This window comes from Ciconia boyciana, chromosome 26, assembly GCF_034638445.1.
Source record: "Ciconia boyciana chromosome 26, ASM3463844v1, whole genome shotgun sequence".
Lineage (NCBI taxonomy): Eukaryota > Metazoa > Chordata > Aves > Ciconiiformes > Ciconiidae > Ciconia > Ciconia boyciana.
The window spans coordinates 2,186,009-2,208,036 of NC_132959.1; the positions used below are offsets into that span (position 1 = coordinate 2,186,009).

General features: G+C 50.7%; 1 protein-coding gene across 2 annotated transcripts; it reads right to left on the minus strand.

Annotated features, from left to right (window-relative positions):
• Positions 1-113: 113 nt before the first annotated feature.
• On the minus strand, positions 114-21,656 carry RPRD2 (regulation of nuclear pre-mRNA domain containing 2). 2 transcript variants are annotated; one of them, XM_072846610.1, is made up of 11 exons: positions 21,083-21,656; positions 14,452-14,581; positions 11,758-11,858; positions 10,441-10,518; positions 8,492-8,544; positions 7,797-7,923; positions 6,625-6,800; positions 5,663-5,948; positions 5,051-5,317; positions 4,562-4,765; positions 114-3,869 (listed from the first exon to the last, which is right to left on the minus strand). In XM_072846610.1, exons 1-11 carry the CDS (start codon positions 21,297-21,299, stop codon positions 1,141-1,143), a joined length of 4,368 nt encoding a protein of 1,455 aa, XP_072702711.1. In that variant the 5' UTR covers positions 21,300-21,656; the 3' UTR covers positions 114-1,140. The 2 variants fall into 2 exon arrangements, with proteins under 2 accessions (XP_072702711.1, XP_072702712.1); XM_072846611.1 differs by lacking the exon at positions 10,441-10,518.
• Between the last annotated feature and the right edge of the window lie 372 nt (positions 21,657-22,028).

A 22,028-nucleotide genomic window follows, 5' to 3' on the forward strand; every position in this document is an offset into this window, starting at 1 on the left:
GGGGCCTCAGCCGGGGGCTCCCCTCAGGGCTGAGGTGACCGAGACGACCCCCCCCGCGCCGCGAGCACACGCGATGAAGAAAGGATGCGCCACCCGCTCGTTTCTGTAATTTTTATGTAGATATTTAACCCTACACCTTTATCAAACATATATGATGGATTCTAGCAACTAAAAAAAAACAAAAACAAAAAAAAAACCGAAACAAAAATAAAATAAATCAAGTAAAACTCCAACTTCATATAAAAGCCGCCGGGGCGGCCCTGGGTGGGGGCAGCACCCCGAGCCCCGCGGGCTCCGTCTGCGCGTTTTGAACGATCCGAGAGATGGAATTAAAAAGTGATTATTATTATATACACACACGTAGAAAGTCAAACAGTGTTCCCAGGGGAAGAAGAAGAAGAAGAAGGAAAAAAAAAAAAAAAAAAACAAACCAAAATAAACCAAAAAACCAACCAACAGACGACAGATTTTGTTTTCTTTTCCCCGAGGTGGGTGATGGGGGGACAGGGCTGGGGCCCCCTCCTCGCTCCAAACAGTCCGCGGAGATCATCATAGGGTGGGTTTGTTGTTTTTTCTTTTTTTTTTTGCCTTTTTTTGGTGGTTTTTGCCAGCTGGAGGGGGAGCGGCGAGGGGTTGGGGGTCTCTGTCCCAAGTGGACCCTTCACTCCTCCCCACGGCAGCGATTTGGTAATCGGCTAAAAAACATCATCCCCACAACACGCCTCATCTTTCCTTTCGGTTGTTGTGTTTTTTTTTTTTTTTTTTAGGGTTTTTTTTGTGTGTGTGTCTTTTTTTTTTTTTTTTTCCCCTTTCAACTTTTTAAACTACTACTGGAAGTTTTTATTTCAACAGCAACCTTTCTTCTTTTTGTTAAAAAATTTTTTTTTTTTCTTTTTTTCTTTTTTTCTCTCCTAGTCTTGCACCAACTGGGTGGGCTTGGGAAATAAAGAACTGGAAGGAAAAAAAAAAAAAAAAAAAAAAAAAAGAAAACAACCCAGAACATTTAATTTAGGAGAAGGTTATGGGGCTCTTGAGGGAAAGAAAAGAAAAAAAAAAAAATATGGAAAAACCAAGTGAAAGCGCTACTCCGCTGCTCTCCACAGCGTCCGGATGCCTTCGCTCGGGAGCTGGGCGTCTGCTTCAGTACCTGGGGGGGAAGAAGGGGCGTTTTGGGGCGAAGAAGGGGGACCCCCTCCCGAATGGCGGCCGGGGCCTTTTCAGGCTATGGAAGGGGTCTCTGCTTACGAAGGGCTCTCGCGGCCTGAAGTCGGCCCGGGGGGTCCTGACCAGCACCCCGCCGCGGCTCCCACCGTCCCTGTGAGCCGGGGGGCCCAGGCTGCGGGCCGTCCCCAGCTGCTCCCTGGAGAGGGGGGTCAGACCCACGGCCTCGCGGGTGCGGGACAGGGGGGCTGCGGCGTGGTCCCGCTGTTGGGGCTGGGCCACCGGCTCCCGGGGTCCGGCGTGCACGGCGAAATGCTCTTTCATCGTCCCTTGGTGGATCGTACCGTGCTCCTTGGGGAAGGCGCCGGCGCCGTGCTCCACCGCCATGGGGGGCGGCGCGGGGAAGGGGACGCCGCCGTGTTCCCCGGCCGGCGGCGGTTGGGCGGGGAAGGGGACGCCGGCGTGCTCCCCGGGGACGGGGGGCGGCGGGGGCGTGGGGAAGGGGACCCCGGTGTGCTCCACGGAGGGAGGCGGGGGGACGCCGTGGGGCAGCGAGAGCGGAGCGGAGGTTTCCTTCGAGAAGGGGTTGGCGTGATCCACCGACGGCATGCGGGGAGGGACCGAGTGATCCCTCGGGAACAGGCTGCCGTGGTCCTTGGGGGGAGCGGCCGGGGGCCCGGCCGGTGGACCCACCGCGTCGCGCTGGAAGGGAGTCCCGTGCTCGATGGGAGGCGGCGCGAGGGGCGGCGGCGGCGGCATGTGGTGCTCGAAAGCGGGGCTGAAGTTATTTGTTCGGAAGTTGTTGACGCTCTCCTGGAAGGGCGGCACGTGCTCCTTGTACGGCGTCGGGAAGCCGCCCATGCCGGGCAGCTCCGAGGTGCCCGAGGGCCCGTTATCGAAGGCGCTCCCGCCGCTGCTCATCTCGAACCACCCCGCCGCTCGGCTCGCCTCTCGCCCGTGTCCTCTATTCCCCTTCCCCAGAACCCGGATGGACTCCACGGTCTGGATGGGCTCTCCCGACATCCCCCTGCTCGAGGCGTTGTGGTAACCCAGCGTTTCGATGGGAGCCCCTTTCTCCTCGGTGCTGTCGGGCAAGTCCAAGCAGGACGAGGAGACCCTGGTCTCTATGCGGTAGTGCTCCTCCTGCGGCTGCGGCTCTCCCTTGGGAGCTCCGGCCGGGCCGTGGCCGGACAAACTCACCCCCTCGCCGGAGCTACTTTTGGAAATCTGGCCAAAATGCTTCTCCTCGGAAGGCTTACGGGAGGCGTTTTTGAGCATGTTCTTGAACTCGATGGTCGACGTGGCGGAAATGGAAGAACCCAACGATTTCTCCACGCTTGCCGCGGGCGCTCTGCCCGCGGGGCTGGAGAGGGCGTTTTGAGAAGAGAAAAGCGAGCGGTGGGGAATCGAGTGGGGCGAGTCCGGGTATTGCTTCTGCGAGAGGCCAGAGTGCACCACCGATTTGGGTAAGTTGTTGTGGTTGGAGTCCGGTGTGAAAAACACGTCGTTCTTGCTGGGCGAAGGGGAGCCGTCCGAGGTGGAGTCGTTCCCCCTGAGGCCGTAGCTCCCGTACATCCCTGGAGACGAGGCCAGCGGGTCGCAGCTCTCGCTCTGATCAAGAATAGACCTCATCGACTGAGGGAAGGACGACTTCACGCCAAACTCCTGCGATCTTTGTCCGTAGCTGGACAGGACCGGCTGGTACTCTGCAGCTTCAGAGAGTTTACTCGATTTCAAGATAGACTTGGCGGGCTTCTTCTCCAGGTTTAGCATGGCCGATGGCGGTGGCCCGGAGTAATCGAAGTCACGGTAATCTTCGTCTTCTTGAAAAGACGTGTCTGGGTAAAACTTCTCCTGGGAGGAGTCCATTAAAGAGGAGGGTATCTCCATGCTGTCTGCGGACTGCTTGTACAGGCCGGCCGGAGACTCTCTGCCGAGGCCGAAGGGCCGGTAGGTGTGCACGGAATTGGAAAGTTCTTGGGGATATCCGTCATCCCGGCTCTGAAGAGGTGACCTCGTGCTGCTGGGAGTAGAAGAACCGGGGCTCATGATTTTCGACAGCAGGGAGATAGTGTCGACGTTGCTCGACGTCGGCTTATCCATCATCTCGTCCTGGGTGGGCGTCCCGCTTCGCTCATCGCGCACCGGTGTTCCGTCCACGTTGTCCAGGGAAGTGCTGGTAGGACCACGCTGGAAGTCAGACGCGTGGCTTTCCGTTGCGATGCTGGACCCTAAGCTGCTGAGAATTGGAATATTCAAGTTCAGACCGCTGAAGCCGGGATTTCCCTTCAAGAAATTGTGTATCTTCATCTCCAGGCTCGGAGAAGGGGGTTCCGATTCCAGCTTCGCTTTTGAAATTTCAGAGGATTGACCCAGTGAGGTTTCTGTTGGCAAAAGGGAAGAAGGACTGGTAGGGTGGGAACTGGAAAATCCCAGGGAATTAGTTGGCGGCTTAAAACTGGAGCTTGACAGCCCTGGGGTATGTCCAACGGGAGCCTTATTAACTGAAGTTGAGGAAACCTCAGCAGTAGATGAGTTTGGAGAATAACCAAAACTTTTGGATATAAAGGACTGAGTATTGGGAGGAACACTCCTCCCCTTCATGCAAGGAACAGTCGTGTTGGCTGGCGATGCTGAAGTGCTCTGCGACGCAGTTTCGCTCGACTGAACGGTATTTCCAGCGACACTCTGAAGTAAGGATGACAAACCTGGAAAAAAAGAACGCTGCGTTCAGATAGTCAGGTAAGAGGCAAGCCAACTTGAGCCGCTGTCAAGGGAAAGGTTTCGGTATTTGTACCGCAGGTGTCGTTCCTTAAAACGACTTCAGGTTTTAGCCAGGAAAATGACTAGATTTTGCTGCGTTAATATTGACATTAGCACCCCCTGAGGTGCAAACTTTTGCCAGAGGCTCAGATTGATCTGTAAATATAAATTACAACATACATCTGAGTAAGTTGGGTAACAATTCATCCTGGCTTCGTAGCCAGGTGTAAAAAACATTGCACTACTGGCCAGGGTTATACATGCAAGGTGAAGAAGGAGGAGCAGCACCTCTGGGAAGTTTTCTGCTCTAAAAAAGTGCTCTCGGAAGCACAGGGAAAGCACAAAGAACCTCTCGGTCTCCTGTCCCGTTCAGTGCCCTTCCACGAAGTGTTCGGGATAAGTGCGCTTCGGTCACGGCAAAAATACGAAGATGTACAGAAAAGTAGTGAAACTCACTGGTCCGTAACACGTATGCTACCTGAGAAAAAGTCATCTGCACTTGCCAAAGACGTAATACATTCCAAATTAAGGTTTTCTCCCTTCATTTTTGCTTTAGGATAAGCACAGCAGCACGTTTCAGCACGGCCACTGCCCTCAAATACACAGTTAGCCATTCCCTCAAGACCCACTCCGGTACCTTGCAATGCTGGTGCAGTCTGAGTCTGGGTTTTGGAGAGAGCAGACAAAATACTTTCAGGAGTTATTTCAACTTTGGAGAGAATATTTGCTAACGGATTTGAAGGAGCAGATGGAGTCCCCATGACAGGAGTCTTCAGGCCACTAGTAAGAGCTGTTGGGCTCGTCGGGGTTCCCGGAGAAGGTCTCGAGGCGGGACTGACACCTAGGACGGAAGCACACACCACTCACGTACGTTGCTGCGTTAACAGAAGCTTTTTTTGTCTCAAGTTTTCCACAGATACAACCGCAGCAGAGCTCCACTGAGCGTGAGCAAGGAGAGGCTCACAAAGCCGACAGTCGTGTGTCAGAGAGACTGAGCCAGATCTTTTAAGTAGTAACTCATTCACGTTTATTTTGAGACAATTCAAGCTTTAAAAGATTACAGAACAAAACTCCATTGTTAGCTCCATTAACCAAACACCTGGGCTAGTACCGCTTCAGCACTCACCTGTATTTTTCATTACAGAAGTTAAACTGCTAAGAATGGAGCTGATCTTCGCCAGGTCCACGTTGGCCAGGTTGGGCAACGCAAGCGCTGGCGACGGAGGGATGGGCGCTGCGCTCACCACCTTCGGAGCCGGAGGAGTCTGGGCAGGCGTCGTCACCGTCACCGAAGTTGTGCCTGCTGCAGCAGTAGACGGCACCGCTTTGGGGACGCTTTCAGTCTTCGCGGGTGCCGAAGCTGGAGCAGCCTGCTTCTCCTTCCTCTCTTCCACTGCATCAGGGAGGGGGAGAACAAGATCAGAGCCGTCACCCTGTCCCCGAAAGATTACTTAGGGTACAGGATTTTCAGTGGCATCCTCCTTAGGCATGCTAGGTCTGATTCCCATCGGCTACGGAAGAACGTATTTCGATGAGTCGTTTGGGAGATGAGAACAATCACAGCTAGATCGGGACTTCCCTGCTCGTGTCAGGGGACTGGGGCAGGAGATCGAAACCCAACAGCACCAATCCGCAGCCCGACGAGGGCTTTGCGCACCTGCTACATCAAGGCTTGAAAGGGCTGTTTTGTCTCGATGTAATTTCTACACAATTGCTCTGCTGCTCCCGCACAACGTACCAATAATTTTAGACGTATCATCCTCCACATCAGAGAGCTCCATGTCTTCCACATCTCGATTATCCGTCACAGGCTCCGGAGATATCGTCTTGCGGCTTCCGACCACTGGAGACCGGGAGTTATCCTCTTCCCCCATCCCCTGAAAAGGGGACTCGGAGCCCGTTGGAGATGGGGCGTCCATACTTGGAGAAGGGACAGGAGACTCCTCCGGATCAGGAAGCGTTGCTTTCAACTGGTCTAGCTTTTTCTTTAGATTGCTCACTCGATTAGCAAATGTTTTATACGCCTACGAAAGAAAGGACATCGGACTGAGTACTTTTTATAGGAAGAGAGCATGCCTCGATCACTTCCCTAACGAAGCAGCACACGGCCTTAGAAAACCATTTCCAACTACCTGTACCCCACAGTGAGAACTCTGTGGTAAGAACACAGCTTTTCAGTCTGAGTTGCAGAGAAAGGACCACAAAAAAAGGGGAAGGTAACACCTTTTTCCAGTCACTTAAAACAATTTTCATTAAAAAAAAATGTTTTCTAACAAATATGCTGCCTGTTTGGGGGTTTTTCTTGGTAGGGTTGGGGGTGGTGGCTGTTTTTACAATGCTTTACTGAATTCTTTCTTCATTTGTTCATCTATTTTGCATATTGATCACAACTTGTGCACTTTGTAGAATTTAGGATTTGTTAGACTGACTGTAATTTTGCCCCCGTTTAAAAACACAGAGGGGCTACAAAATTCCAGCAACACAGAAGAATTGAGCTTCTGACCCATGGATTTTTGTAGCGTCTCCTTTTCTGGCCCGACACCTCAACTCTGCTCTCTTTTGAAACCATTTGTACGACAATCACACCAAACTTCTTCATTTGTGAGTAGCGAGATGATGCATCTTCTAGCCTCCGAGGTGCTTAGCAAACACAGACGGACATCGGTCCACCTGAGAAGGATCGAGGAAAAGCGTACTCACATTTGCTACCACCTTGACTTCCTTATACTGCGCTTCATAAAATATACCGGCGTTCTCCAGGGCTTCAGTGAGAGAGGGGCCATTTTTCACTTGCTTGTCTAAGCCGTTTACAAACTCTTCCAGCTTTGAACTTGCTTCTTCAAACTCCTTGGAGAACTTCTTTCCTCCTGTTTTGTCTGCAAGGAGATAAACACCATGTAAATAAGCTGCCACCCGCCAAATGGGATATCAGCTCTCAGAAGCGCGTCCTCAACAGCAGCAACCGGGAAGTTCAGACAACGGACTGCGTCATGCCGTGCACTCCCCAGACCACCCCGTTCATCCATCGGTATCCATCAAAAAAAGAGGCCAAGTTGCTAGCAGTATCTGTTGTTTTTCAACTAGTTATTAGTGATAAATAAGTTCAAGACACAGAAGTGTAAAATTTTACTCTTTCAACTACCCAGAGAGCGTACTTTCATTTTGGAAGAGGCAAAAATCTTGAGTTTTATTTCTCCTTCCAGACTCCATGTTCCAAGGAATATATTCCAAGGAAGAATATATTCCAATATTACCATATTCCAAGGGTTCCTAACATCATCGGGCTTCACAACATCCACGAGTTACCACGACCATGACCATTTTCAAAGACTGCAGTCACGGATTACCAAGCACAGCCAGAGCTATCTGCAGTTTTACAATTAAATTTCCTGTTAATATGGCTCAATATATTAAATGAATAGTAAATGAACTCAAAACTCAGTTTATTTACCCTTAATATGCACTGCTTGCTACTGGACTCACAGTTGGCATTCTCAAACTGTAGCCATTGATGGATGCCTTAATTAACTTAAATCCAGAATTATTTAAGGACTTCTGAACATATTAAGAACAATGCAAGTTTTAACGATATAACGATATACGTTAGAATAGTACAAAAAACATCTCCATCACTTCTGCTTTGTTTGAGCTCTGTATCTGTGGGTTTCTACGAACAAGTTCAAATTAACAAAGGTTTTAGGCTCCTGCTTGGTGGTTCTTAACCGCACTTTGAAATTTTGGCGTTTTACCGACACAGTCTGATTTCTGGTCTAAGGCTCAACAGAACCGAGGAGCTCCTACAACTGTTAGGACACATATTTGCGCCTCCTTCAATTACGTCGGGTTTTGTATGTTATACGCTGTGTCTTTACCTTTTAAGCATTTAAGTGTTTCAGTGCTGCACACGTCCACTCTCATAGTGGAAAGCTGCTTCTCTTTCAGTTCTATCTGATCTTCAGAGCGCTTATATAATAGCAATTCATCAATGAGAGACTGTGGCTGGGAAAACAAAAAAATCAAACAAGAAAAGCATCCTCATCACATTCCGTGGAAGAGAAGCCCTGCTGCGCAGAGCTAACAGCACAGACCTGCTTCAGCGACAAACAATGCTCCGGTTCAAGACCATTTCCGAATGAGAGCTAACGCAGAAACGAACCCTATGAATCTCTGGATTTTTAACAAGTCAACAGATCAGCAGGCTCGGGGTCAGGCAGGGGCTGTAATTCTACGAGTCTCCTGGCTATGATGGTTAAGAGTAGGGACAGGCCTTTTTTATTATCTTTTTTTTACTCTACTACTGCCCGTGCATTTCGTAACATACCGCACTCCTTTGGGGGACCTAATTTACCTAAATTTCTTGCCACCAACTCCCCAGCCACCCTAAGCTCCTCCTTCACTAGGATGACCTGACAGGCAGCCCCTCTAAGTGCAGGACCTGTGGATTTCACGCAACTCCTGAGAAGGCAAACTGCTCTCTTGTACGAGGTTACCCCAAATGAAAACCAGTGTTTCCGCAGGGAGCCTCACGGAGGTTAGTGCAACAGAATATTTCCACTTGCAGACTTACTCTGAATTCGGCAACAATCTTGGACTTCAAAGCAGCTTTCGGGTTTGTGGATGCTGTTGGAATAAAGAAAAAGTATAAAGAAACCAAGGAACTACACCCCGACTAAAAGTAAGTCACAAAAAGCAGTTCTAATATAAAATATTTTAACATAATTCAACGAAAGGCTCGCAGGCTGTTGTTACTCATTACATTCTCCCCTCCACACAGATGTCCCTCAATGCTCTGGCTTTCTGTTAGCTAAACAGGACACGGTCACGTGCAGCTAGATCATGGCTGAGGTCAACAAATTATACTATCGCCTTTTTTTTTTTTTAATGCGTTATAAAAATTTACGGCGCATACCTTTTCCAGCTCTACGATTGGGAAGACAAGTCCCTGCAAGGGTTGATCTAACAGCCTTACCCGATGAGTTTATACCTCTCTACAAGGAAGGGAATGTTATTTCCTAAGTGCCAGACTTAGAGCTGACACACGCAGCCCAACGTTCCCTTCGGACGGGGTCTCCCTTCGGTCCTTACTAGGTCTAACCACGCTCTCAACCTTAAAAACTCTTACACCTCTACTCTGACATCTTATTAACAGAGCGGGGGGAACGAATCCCACTATCAAGAGACACTAAATCCATTGGTTTCTGGACAAAACAGGAGAAATATCTGCTAAGAAGCAAAATGCTAAACCCTTCATCCATGCTGAATATAGCACATTTTTGTTTGGGAAAGCAGCTTGTGACGTGTCGTGGTTTAACCCCGCAGGCAGCTGAACACCACGCAGCCGCTCGCTCGCTCCCTCCCCGCCAGCGGGATGGGGGAGAGAATCGGGGGCGGGGGGAAGTAAGATTTGTGGGTTGGGACAAAGGCAGTTTAATAGGACAGAAAAGGAAGGGGAAATACTAATAATAATGATGATAAAAGAATATACAAAATAAGTGATGCACAATGCAATTGCTCACCACCTGCTGACCGATGCCCAGCCCCTCCCTGAGCAGCGGCCCCCGGCCAGCTTTCCCCTAGTTTATATGCTGAGCGTGACGCCCTATGGTGTGGAATATCCCTCTGGGCAGCTGGGGTCAGTTGTCCTGGCTGTGCCCCCCTCCCAGCTTCTTGTGCACCCCCAGCCTTCTCAGTCGGTAGAGCGTGAGAAGCTGAAAAGTCCTTGACTTAGCGTGAGCACTGCTCAGCAACAACTAAAACATCCGTGTATTAACATTATTCTCATCCTAAATTCCAAAACACAGCGCTATACCAGCTACTAGGAAGAAAATTAACTCTATCCCAGCCGAAACCAGGACGTGATGTTAAGCCAAGTAATAAATGCTTCCAAACTCTTTTGTTAACCTTCTGATCTCAGCACTTGTACAGGCGGGCGCATGCCACGTCTTACACCTAATGTTCCACCAGCTCGCTTTACGGACCATTCAAGGCTTTAGGGTATAATGAGATTAGTAAGATTGGTATATTATAAATGCATTTCCTGCTAGACTGCACTCCTGGTACTGTCAGACGCCAAAGTTCATTATCTGCACTGCCAGCTTCCAGTTTTCTTTTATCCTAGCACCTAGTTTGCTGTTGAAGATGTGTTCCTGAGCACGAAGGTACTGTCCACCTCCTGCCGCCAAAGTACACGGTTCTGTCTGTCTTCTCTCCATCTCCGAATAGTCTAACGCCAGTTTCCAAGAGGTTCCACCAGCTCTTTCCTCTACTGTTCACAACCTCTGCTCTCATACAGATTTTTTTTTTTTTTTTCATACTTCATTCCTTTAATAGGTGGTTCTCTAGCAACAACTCCTTGGTGCTTTACATATTAGTCTGTAAGGAGCTGTACAAGCCTGGAAGATGCATGCTGGCTCATGTTTTAGTCCAGGTACTTTGCCCGGTTTGGGCTAGCCTTTCTTCTGCTCCTCAAGAAGGCAATTTCTACATTAGTTCAGAGAGTTCACATTGTTTCCTTACTTTGCGATTTCTTCCACGGCTTATTCGGTTGTTTGTTCAGAGTTTCTTTCAGCTGCTTCTGAGTTTTGAAAGTGGTACCTGGAAAACATTTCATTTTTTGCAGTATGGCATTATGGGATTCCTTTAAGAATCTGGTTTTGGTGCCATACGGTTGCACGGTAAAAGAGTGAACAGAAATTTGTTTTAAAATACCTAGACCAACTTCCTTAGATGAGCTGCTGGATGCCCAAGAGAACCTAAGTTTACTCAGGAATACAGCAACCTGTGGGATGGTCTTCCATTTTTAAATCAAGTTTCTGTTTGCCCTTACACTAAGACAGTTCAAAAATCACAGCAATGACCAGAGTAAAAAGGAAAAACACAAAGCATCTAAAAATAAAACCATACTGCTTGGCTCTTTAGGTAGGCTTTTACGAAATCAGCATTCAACAGGCAAGTAATGCAAGTCGGGAAAATAGCCACAATACCTAATTTACAAGTAATCTGAAATATTTTTGTTTTCAAGTTACAAAAATTAAGAGATTTCAGAACATACGCATAAACTTCACTTCTCAACATGCAACGCCCAACTAAAGCCTTTTTACGTGCCAAAGCCCGAACCCGAGACGCCGTGTTTCTCCTGCCATGACGACGACTGGCTCTCAAAACCACACGTGAGGATTTCCTGAAGCACCTTTAGCTCTTAACGATGTAACCGAGTAAAGCAGAAATGTGGACTAATTTCCTTCAAGTATTTGAGTATTGGCTAATTTCTGGTTTTAACTGACTACACGTGCTTCCAGTTAACATTAGCCATTTCAGCTTTTACGCAGAGTTCTTTCATAAGTACTCGAGGACACTTCACCCTCCAGCTTTGCTTCCAGCCTCTTTCCCACACCACAAATATTATTAGTAAGAACAACTTATTGCTAAAACAGACTCCAAGGTGGTAGAGCCAGGGACACAAAGGTAGAGCCAGGGACACAAAGGTAGAGCAAGAGCCAGGGACACAAGCCCTCTACCAGGGCACCGTGTTCGGCACTTGTAGGACTGCTTTTACCTTCGCATTCTGTTTACTCTCAGCTGGAACAATTCCAGCTTACGTGAAAGGATTCAGAGCTGTCTTTAGAAAGGTACAAAAAACGTGAAGCAGATGAATTCGGTGCTGCTCACGTACAACGCCTCGCTAACTTTAAATTCTGTGCTAGGTGCAAATCCAGGCAGAACAGATATGCACAATAACTTCATTTTACTCAGCGATTCCAGGCATTTTCTTTAACCTCATCAAGCTCACGTGTTAGTTTGTAAGGTAAGAAATGCAAAGGGTAAGTAACTTACTCAGAGCTTCTTTTAGTGCCAAAATGGTTTCCTCGGGGTACACATTTCTGTCCTCCCAGATTTTGAAGATTCTTTCGATAGATTTGGAAACGGATGGATCCCTGAAAAAGAAGAGCATATTGGCTTTTCTTTAGCCCCACACTGTAATTTCTTGTGATTCTAAGAATGGACAATAATGTAAACAATTATGTGTTTAAATCACAACTTTAAAAGAGCCTTCAGACCGGGGAGTTCTCTGTCCCGGTGACAACTTTAGTTCTACTGCAAGGGGTCCCAGTGAGACCAAGGCAGCAAGTCCACATGCTTGGAGTCAAGCACACACATACTTCCATATCATAACTGATCAGGGCCCTTTTTTGGGTAAAATTAGAAGGTTTCAGAGTGGTAGGAACACCAATAAGTTTTCTCTGAAGCCTTTCTTCAGGTGGAAAAAAAAAAGCAGCTTTCTATATGGATGCTCTGGGAAAAAAGTGATTATTCGTGGGGGGAATAAAACATTACTCTCTTCACAGAGAATAGTAACTACTTCAGAGAGAAGTGAGTGTATAGTAGGCGATCAGTGGAGTCGAACTTCATCAAGACGACGAGCTCTCCCACTCATCTCTGATCACACATCCCCTCTGTGCCTAGCAGCATCAGCCTTGGGAGTTAAGCAATGTCATCTGTAAGAATCTCCAAAGAAAGAAAGAAAAGGAGACAGTCTAGCGTCAAATAGTGTATCTCATCCAGGTGCTTCTGTTTCAAGGAAAAAAAATGGACAAATAAAACATCTGTAAGCAACCCCTCTCCGAGTGTGTTCTCACTAGACTCCCAAGTCAACACAAGGGCGCAGACCCAAGGGACAGCTCTTGGGATAAGAGAGGAAAAAAGCACGACCAGACCAGTCGTTACCCTGCTAATCCCCCAAACGAAGAGCGCTTCCTGCAAAGCAACCCGAATTCAAGTTCACGAACCCCAAATTTAGCACTCCGAGGGCAGCACGCGAGCCTGAACCCTGCCAACAACCAGAAGCGACTGCCCCAGAGGACTCGAGCTCGGAATAATAAACTCTAATTGGAAAGCGGAGCTGCCACCACCGCTCCCAGTGGGACCCGGGAGGCAGCTGGCACCACGGCAGGGCTCCAAACCCAGAGCAAAGGAGCTGCTCCGCACTCTCGGGTGGTGGGTGCTCTGCCAGGCAGAGCTATGGAAGGAAGGGTGCTTACAGAACCGTTTGGGTCAGGAGGGACCTTTTTAAAGACCACCCAAGCAGCCGTCCGACTCGACCTCGAGCCCTGCTGCGTTCGCGTTCCAGCTCAGCACTCCAAGAAAGAGCGAGGCATTTTCTGGCCACTTTTACTGCTTTTTAAACCGACTGGAAGAAGGTTGGTCACCGAGTTTCTGCCGTGGAGTGACACTGCCGTCCCCGGCCATGGAAAGCTTTGCAGAGGGACAGACCAGAATGACACCAACTGTCAGGGCCAGCGAGGTGCACACGGAAGAGACAAAAATCTTCCATCGGGGTCCATAAAGGGTAGCCAAATCACACCTCCGTGGTACACAAACACTGAAAGACGGAAGCAGCAAGTTCACACAACTTTCACCCATTTAATCATTTCTATACCAACATCTGGAATAGGACCGGGCTTGGTAAAGCCCGTTGGGGCTATCAAAGGATCGGTAACTTGCAATTCTTGCTGTAGCTTTGCCTCCTCGTTTTTGCTTTGGTAGCTACTCCCAGAATTTTTTCTCCCTCCTCCTCATTGTTGACATCTATTAATGGTATTTTTCAACTTTCTCTTCTGGCAACTTACATTTAAATATAAGCTAATGAGCAGTCCGACTTTAACCTTTTCCCTGCCTCATGCTACGTTCAACCATCTGCCGCTTCAAACTCTGTTCCAAAGACACACAAACCCGCAACATCACTTTACTACTAAGGAGCTGCTTTGTATTTTTACTATGTCCTGCCCCTTAACAACCATCTGGTTTGAGGAAGATTCGGAAACCAAAACGGAGGGCAACAAGGCAACCTGCCTCGCAGCGGGGTAACGACGGGATGGGGCTCGCCCCACCTGGACACGTGCCAGCACGAGATCTTTTAATCCAACGTTACTCTAATAAATTAAAGTCTCCAATTTCCAGCGGAGCACAAAACCACCTTTGAGAACGCATTACCTTGAAATAACGTTTTAGCAGGTGGGTACAGTAGCACAGGAGCCAGGGAGAAGCTCGCAGAAGCCAGGGAGGGATCAGACTGGCATCTGTGATGCTTGTTCTCATGGTGGTCGACCACAGGCAGATCCCTGGAGACTGCAGAGACCTCCTCCTCCTCCTCTTCCTCCCTGTCTTGTCACACCCCTCCTTGCTGTGAGCACTCCCCTGAGTTTGCCGCCACCCCCCCAGCAGCAGCACAAGCCACCGCTGCCTGCACACAAGCACGAGGAGAGCAGGGCTGCAGGGCACGCACGTATTGGTGCAAGACTCGCCCCTCGCATGACTTCACGTGATAATTTTACTCAGACGAGAACCCCACGCAAATTAAAAGCCAGCTCTACGCCCGTTCTAGCACACTCCGTCTAGAGAACCTCAAACCCACACAGCTGCTCGAACAAAATCCTTGAAATCTTGCTGATGTTTCTAGAGAGTTTGAGATGTTAGAAGAAAAATTCACATTTTTTGAGACATTCAACCTTCCAACACATTGGTACTTACTTCACTAGCGAAGCAGCTTCAGGAAGCACTTCTGCAAACGTATCACGAAAGACAATCGCGTTTTTTCTCTTGCAGTTCTGTATGACATCATTGGCCAAGTAAAAAAGGTTCAGTCGATGAGGAAAGGCAGCTAAAGACAGAAAGAAAATTCAGATTCATCATAAAATAGAAGTAGTCACGTCAGTGGCATTTTGATAACAACATTTAAGGGCCTGCTTTTGGGGGTTTTTTTGGCATTTCCATCAACGGTGCGTCCAAGGGCAAGTCCAACGGTCAAAACTGGGGACTAGAGAGGAAGACTTCAATTTACAAATCATTTCCAGATCTTCCCCAAAACGAAACGTTAGGTAACATCAAGCCTTGACTCTGACTTGGGCTTAGAAAGGACAAAAAAAGCCATTGACCCTGTGCTATTTCTACAATACCCGCACTGCAAAAGCAACCATACAGCCAGAAAGATCAGCACTGCCCATGGTAAGAGGCCAAACACAAAATGGCACAAACTTCTGCAGGGGAAAAAACCCAACACATGTCTGGTCTGGTCTCCGAAGCTCCAGCATCACCCTGTTCAGCTACTGACTCAGTGCAACCTCCCATTTAATAGTTTAGAGGCCACTTATTCCTATCTTCTAAGAATCATCACGTATAAATCTCCCTTTTTTTAAGCTGTAATGGCTTAAAACGGTCTCTAAGATTGGCAGTGTTATCGGGGAGGTTTTACCAGGCACGTACCTACGTCCATAGGTGTCCAGCGGGCACTTACTACAGACAGGGAGAGACCTTTTCCACATCCGTTTAAATGCCTCCTATTAATAAACCGATGTTTATTAATATGTGTAATAAGCGCTGCCGGTTCCTCGGACGCAGCTGCCTGGACGGCCCTTTCCGACGTGCGATTTAATGCCAGTCAGGCACCAGCTTTTGTGCGGCACACAAAAGACCCCGCATCCCCATCCCTTCTCCTCCAGAGATGGATTTCTCCAAAAACACCTCCCCTGTCCCCGCTGAGACCTTCGCACCCAGACCTCCCACCCACAGCTGTACTCCAAACAACGCACCTCTGATCTTCCTTATATTCAGCTCCAAATTTAATTATTTCATCAAACCTCTTCCTCAGTCAGCCAGTAAGAGCGCCTGTAGTGCAGTAAGCTCATCCACATGCTAATTAGCTTCTTCACTTAATTTAATGACACAATATGAGGATTTAAATATAGGATCGGTGACAATAGACGGTTTTGTTTCACGTGCCTGTGAGCTCTATCAGGCTCCCACCTTCCCTGCATTATACCCCCCTCCGGCTGTACCCCAGCCACAATAGTAATCAGAGTTTTTATCTACAAATCCCTTAATTCTCTATCCTGCTTCATTTTCCAGTTGTCCCTACCTCGGCAGAGCCTCTTCCTGCGGCACAGCTGCACCTCATGGCTATCCTGGTCTCTGGGTTTCCTGTCGGGAAGCTCTTAGCATCATCCCTGGTCCAGAGCCCTTGGTGGGAGCTTACCCTTACTGACACCACTCCTGCATTCATAACCTGTCGCAGAAAAACCCCAAACCACCCATCGCGGCGACTCGATCTCTGGCAGCTCTGCGCTCTCCTCCTGCTCAAAGCCAACCAGAAATAAAGCCAGGATTTTCACAAAACTCATTCGTGCCTTAGACCGCGCCTAAGGAAAAGTCACTACATGAATATTTTCCAGCCAACAATAAGCTAACATGCTTTTATTGGAAGCTAATTGTTAAATATTGCCTCCCTCTTTTCTAACGTTCCTCTCTGATGCAGAGAAGAGAGTCAGTGGCCACCAATGGAATTCTGGCAAGGAGCCCATCAAAGTAGGATCATAGCCACAGAAATAGGGGGTTAGTTCATTTTTAGCATACTGATTGCAATTATTCAAAAGCCTTATTATAAGGCAGAGGATCCCTCCTCATGAATAACACGGCGTGCTCGCATACGGGAAGCTGGGCATGAAACGCCGGTGCTCTCCAGGACCCCTCTCTGTGCACAACTCTTGCTCATGCTCTCGCACGCCTTTCCTGCAGAAGGGCTCGATCCCAGACAAGGAATTGGCACCAAGCAGACCTGGGTCCAGCACACACCTAGCACAGGACTCCCGGCATGCAGCGAGCTTGCTTTAAAACCTCACGCCAGGAACATTTTGACTGGGTGAGCTCTATGCTGACCTACCGACATTAGGGATAATTTAGCAAGTCATTTGTTCAAAATGAAGGTCTTTCACAGAAGGCAGCCTCTTCGGGAAAGCAAAGTTGAGGATACATGCAAAGGCTTAGTTTGGTTTGATCGTCAAATCCTCAACAGGTTGATGTCGTGAAGCGAAGAGCCTCCACGAGCCCCTACAAGCGGCACCGATTCTTCTTGCTTGTTGCTGGCTCCCGCCAAGTGTCACTACGGACCGGTGCGTGAGCAAGAAGCATCGTCCAACCCCAAACCCGGGGCAGGAACAGCGCGGTGGGTCAAGGGGACAGCCAGCCCCCAGGATGTCCCTGCTCCCCACGGCCCCGTCCCCTCTGTCATCTCTGCCTGCAGCAGCCACCGGGACATGCGGCCAAAGGTGCGAGACCTGAGCCAGGCATTGCACAGCCGCTGCCTCCACCAGCACTGCCGCCAGCTTCTCACCTGTAACTTTGCTCCTCACATATTTTCCAGCTATTTTTTTGCTGAAAGTATTTTTCATCGTTCCCACCAGGCTACTCCAACACTGCTCCGGCAGCTGCCGTGTCCAGGAGCCTCAACTCCCATGTCCCAGAATAAGCTTTTATAGCAACAAACACAACAAGCCCAAGGATTCATTACCAGAAACTGTTATTTACAACCTTCACCCTAAACGTGCTTACACGGCAGATCGGGGTTTGTTTGTTTGAGCGAGAAGCGGAGCGAGGAGTGCTCTACTCTGCCTGGAGGGCTGGAAATCCAACCGGAGCCATGCTGCGCTTGCCTGGCTTCCCGAAATGATTCGGAGCCAGCTCTCCCCAAAACACCAGCCTCAATAATCTATCAGGTCATCATCCCATCAAAATGGGTTTTCTGTGATTTAATTAAAACCCAGCACTCCACTGCTAATTCACCCGCTGGTCATTGGATGCTCTTTCGATCTCAGCGACGTTATTCACCAGCAGAGATCGCGCTGATTTCAGACCTTATGACATAATGCAAAATAGATCTTGAAGACAGATAAACCTTTGATTGAAACGATTCAACGTATACGCAGCCTTCAAATGCAGCAGAAAAACCCAGAGCCAACTTCAAGACAAACGCCATAAGGAAGGAGCACAGCTTGCACCATCACTCCGCCATCGTTTCCACAAGGCTGAACGCGGACCTCAGTCAAGGCAGACTTAATTTAGCTCCTCGATTTAGAGCTAATATTTTATTATAAAACAAGATTCACCCAAATTGCACAGTAGGAAAAATCCATGCTACACCAATACCTAGCCTACGGACAAGCTGCACGAAGAAAATCAAGTGGGTCCAAGACGCACTTTGTACAAGGGATTTCAACCACGTTATGCAACTGGCCGTATCTGATCGGTGAACGGCTTCTTAATTACTTTTAGATTGTCTCGGCTTAAACCAGAGAGGAAATATAGACAAGAAACAGGAAATTTTATAACTGAGCCCACCCCAGCTTTTTGCTCAGCTCCAGGACAGCCACCTGCTCCACCAACCGACGTCTCCAGGCGGCAGACGCATGATGTGTCCAATTTAACTCACATTTAAGAGCTGTTCGCGTGGAGACACCAACAAGACAACCCTCCTGCAAGAAAGCTCTTGATTCACAACAGAGACTTCCCAGAGGTCAAGTTATCGCAGCATTACCTCGCAGAAACATTTATGTCATGAAGCTCTTGGCCAACAACTGCAGCTGTGACCGGCTTGTGCTCAGGACAAGCCTTGACCTGGGAAGGAGATGCCCATGCCAACAGCAATGTATTTAAATATCAGCACTCTTTTTTTTTTTTCCTGAAAGGACCAAATTCTTTCTCCAAATAGCTGCGCCTTCAGTTAAACTGGACATTTCACATCAGCTGAAACAAATATCTAACAGCGAAACGCAGGAAAATCCATCGAGATACGGTAAAATGCAGATGCTAGGAAATACCTACAGCAAAATGCAGCTGTTTCCTCTCAAGAGGGTGCAGGGGGAGAGGGACCGACCACTCCCCGGGGCGGGAGCACCCACGAGACCACCAACGGTTGGGCAAAATCCCTTCACAGCCCAAGGCAGGAGCACCGACCGCCCTGCAGGCCAGCCCAACGCCTACTGACTCTCATTTATAGAGGATAAAGAATAAAAAGGCCCATTTTTTTTTCCCCCACACTTGACATTTTCTACAAGCCTCCTGCAAGAAACTGCCCGCAGCCCAACGCCGGTATTGCTGGAGAGACACCGGGCAGGAACTGCCCTACTCAAGGGTTTCACGCTTAATGGAGATGTGCATCTAAGAGATATGAAAGGCACTTCTCCCCCTGATTAAACTCAGGCACCTTCATCTTCACCTGGGCAGAGCGCTGAGATACAGCCCCCGATCCCACCACATCCATCCTTCGCAAGGAGCTCCCTGGAAAAAGCAGCTTTTACATGTTCTTAGAAGCTTTAGAGTTAAAATATTTAAAAGCTGGAAAAGGAACCCAAAAGCAAGCTGTACTCGCCATTGTTATTACCACTGAACTCTTCTGGTTGGGACTGTGACTGCCCGCTGCGTGAGAGCACGGAGAGGTTGCAAGGTCCTTGGGGCAGAGAATGAAGTGTACCACAAAAGGAAAAGCAGGGGGGGAAAAAAAGCCCCACATAAGTGGGAGGTAACCAAATAATCAGGGGTCAGGGCACAGAGGCATCACGGCGCTGTCAAGAGTTGTTTTAGCTGGTACCTCAGATAAGATGCTTAAGGAGGAACTTGGACAAACACCAGGGGTGTTGAGGGGAGATTCTTGCGAGGGCTGCGCAAGGAAAGTCCTTGAAAGCGCCTGTACCAAAAGAAAAACAAAAAGTCCAGGCTGGTACCAAGGGCTCAGAGGCAGGAGCTGACAGCCCAGCAGTGGATGTGAGCCAGCAGGGCAGGACCAGAGCATCAAGGGCCCTGCAAGCGGGAACAATTAAATTACTTTTGATGAGGCTGGAAAGGAGGGAAGGAGTAACGGAGGAGTGCAAGGGAGAAGGAAGGGGCAGTGCCAAAGGAAGCTCAGCTCCCTTGGCCAGGAGCTGAAAGATGAATGACAGCCACGGAGAAGCGGCATGAGTCCAGGGAAGAGTCTCCGCTCCACGAGCCAGCGGGACGGGAGCTGTAGGACAATAAACATGGGGGAGTTGCACTGGCACGAAGGCTCCGCGCTCCCAGCGAGCAGCCGGGCAAAGCAAGGACCCGGCCCAAGGTACAGGCAGGGAATGAGAAGCTGCATTGTGTTTAGGCTGACCTACAGTGAGACGTTCACCGAGGTCCTAGAGAGGAGCCAAACGGCAGCTGCGACAAGAGACGCCAAGTCCAGAGGAGTCTGCACATCCCAAGGAGAGATGGGAGATGGATTTTGTTTGGAGAGGGCGTGCGCGGAGCAAGAGAGCGAAGAGGACCAAAGACGGTGCTGCAGGACCCCCTCGGTGACAAGGGCTGTCAGAGGGAAGAGGATTTCTAGGAGAGGTGGGTAACGACAGCGAGGCAGGATGGACCAGGGCCAGCTTCTCCTCACTAGCAGGTCGGTACGGACCAGAGAACAGCCCTCGGGCGCTTACCTTACTCTCTTTAATCACGTGGTGTGTGTGGACGAGAAAAAACGTAAATCAAAATCTGGTGGAAGAGAGCCCTTTGCATTTTGCAGAAGGGCCTCGATAGAGAAAACAAACTACCCCAAACTTTACAAAAGGTTTAGCGCAAACCGGAGCGACGCTCTGGGATGGGAACATTATCTTTGCGCTACTGCAAAGCTTACTTTAACTCCAGCGACAGCACGCAAAACCTTCACACGGCAGCGAGACAGCGGAGATAACGCCGCCTTGTTTAGGCTCATGAAAACATTAACTTTCCCACTCTCGGGTCACCGCTGCGTTGCCTGCGGGTACTCACCAAATCCGAGCCTTGGCACCCAATGCTTATTTGTGCCCGCAACAGGCTACTTTGCTCGTGGAAGGGGAGAGCGACGGTCCCTCGCCCCCACAATGCTGTGGGCATCTTTCCCCCCCCAGCTCTCAAAATAACGTTTTAGAAGACCCCGGGCAAGCACACGCAGGATTCAGGAGGTTGAAGGTGCCACCGCTCAGGTGCGCTCACGCGATTTCTGTTTTTCTAAGCGTGACAAGGAGATGCAAAGCAGAAACACTGCCCAGGAGCCACGCAATGCCAACAGCTTTCCGAGCGATCAGAGAACCTCAGATTTCAGTTCGCTGCCTGATGTCGGGTCCAAAACCTCCGGCACAGACGCGTAAGCTGCACCCCATCTCCTTCCCCCCTGCGGACCCCCAACTGCAGCCGACAGCCTCCTGCCCCACGCACCGTCCTCGCCCCGACAGGCACCAGGCGAAGCGGGACGAGGCTACGGGGAGGTGGACGAGCACCTTGCCCGAACGCAAAGGACGGTCCCCCCGCTCCCGGCCCCCCCCCCCCGCCGGCGCCCCGCACTCACAGCGGCGCAGCCACTTCATCCAGTGGTAGACGATGGTGCTGTGGTGCCGCTTGTTCTCCAGGCACCAGGAGGACAGGCCCTGGATGGACTCCATCGTGTTGGTCACCGCCTGCAGCTTCCTGTCGAGCGAGGCCTCCAGCGCGCCGGCCGAGGAGGAGGAGGCGGCGGCCGAGGAGGAGGAGGAGGCCCGGCCGCCGCCTCCGCCGCCCGCCGCCATCTTCCCGCCCTGCTCGCCCAGCCGGGCCGCGCGGACGGCGGCGGCGCGGCGCTCCCCGCTCCGCTCTCGGCCCGGCGGGGCCCGGGCGGCGGCGCCTCAGGAGGCGGCGGGGCCCGCCGCGGCGGGGCGGGGAATGCGGCGGCCCGCTGCGCCGGGCTGAGGAGAGGCGGCGGGCGGCGGCGCCGCCCCGAGGGCGATCGTTCGGCCGCGGCCCGTCGGGCCCGTCCCGCTGCCCCGGGCGGCGGCTGGGAGCGGCGGCGGCGGCGCGGTCACCGGCCGGCCCCCCCCGCGCGCAGCGCCCGCCCCCCCGCCGCCATTTTGTGCCGGGCTCCCTCACACGGGCCGCCGCGGCGCCCCCCGCCCCTTCGCGCCTGCGCCGCCGGCTCGCCGCGCCTGCGCCGGCCCGCCCGGCCCCGCCGCGCCTGCGCCATGCGCCCCGCCCCTTTGCGCGCGCCCGCGGCCCCCGCGCCTGCGCCGGCCCCCGCCGTGCAAGATGGCGGCCGCCCCGGCCGTGGGGGGGGGCGTCGGGCCTGGTCACAACCCCGGGGCTAGAAAAGAGCTGCGGCTTTTAAAGCAAACAGTTTGTGGTGTAAATAAAGGAGGGGGAGGCGGCTCCTGCCACCGCCCGACGCCCAAGGGCAGCCTGCGCCCCCCGGTTCCCTCAGACACCCTTGAGAGCAGGTCGCCCCCCCGTCCGGCTTCTTTCCACAGACAGCGAAGGCAAAACCC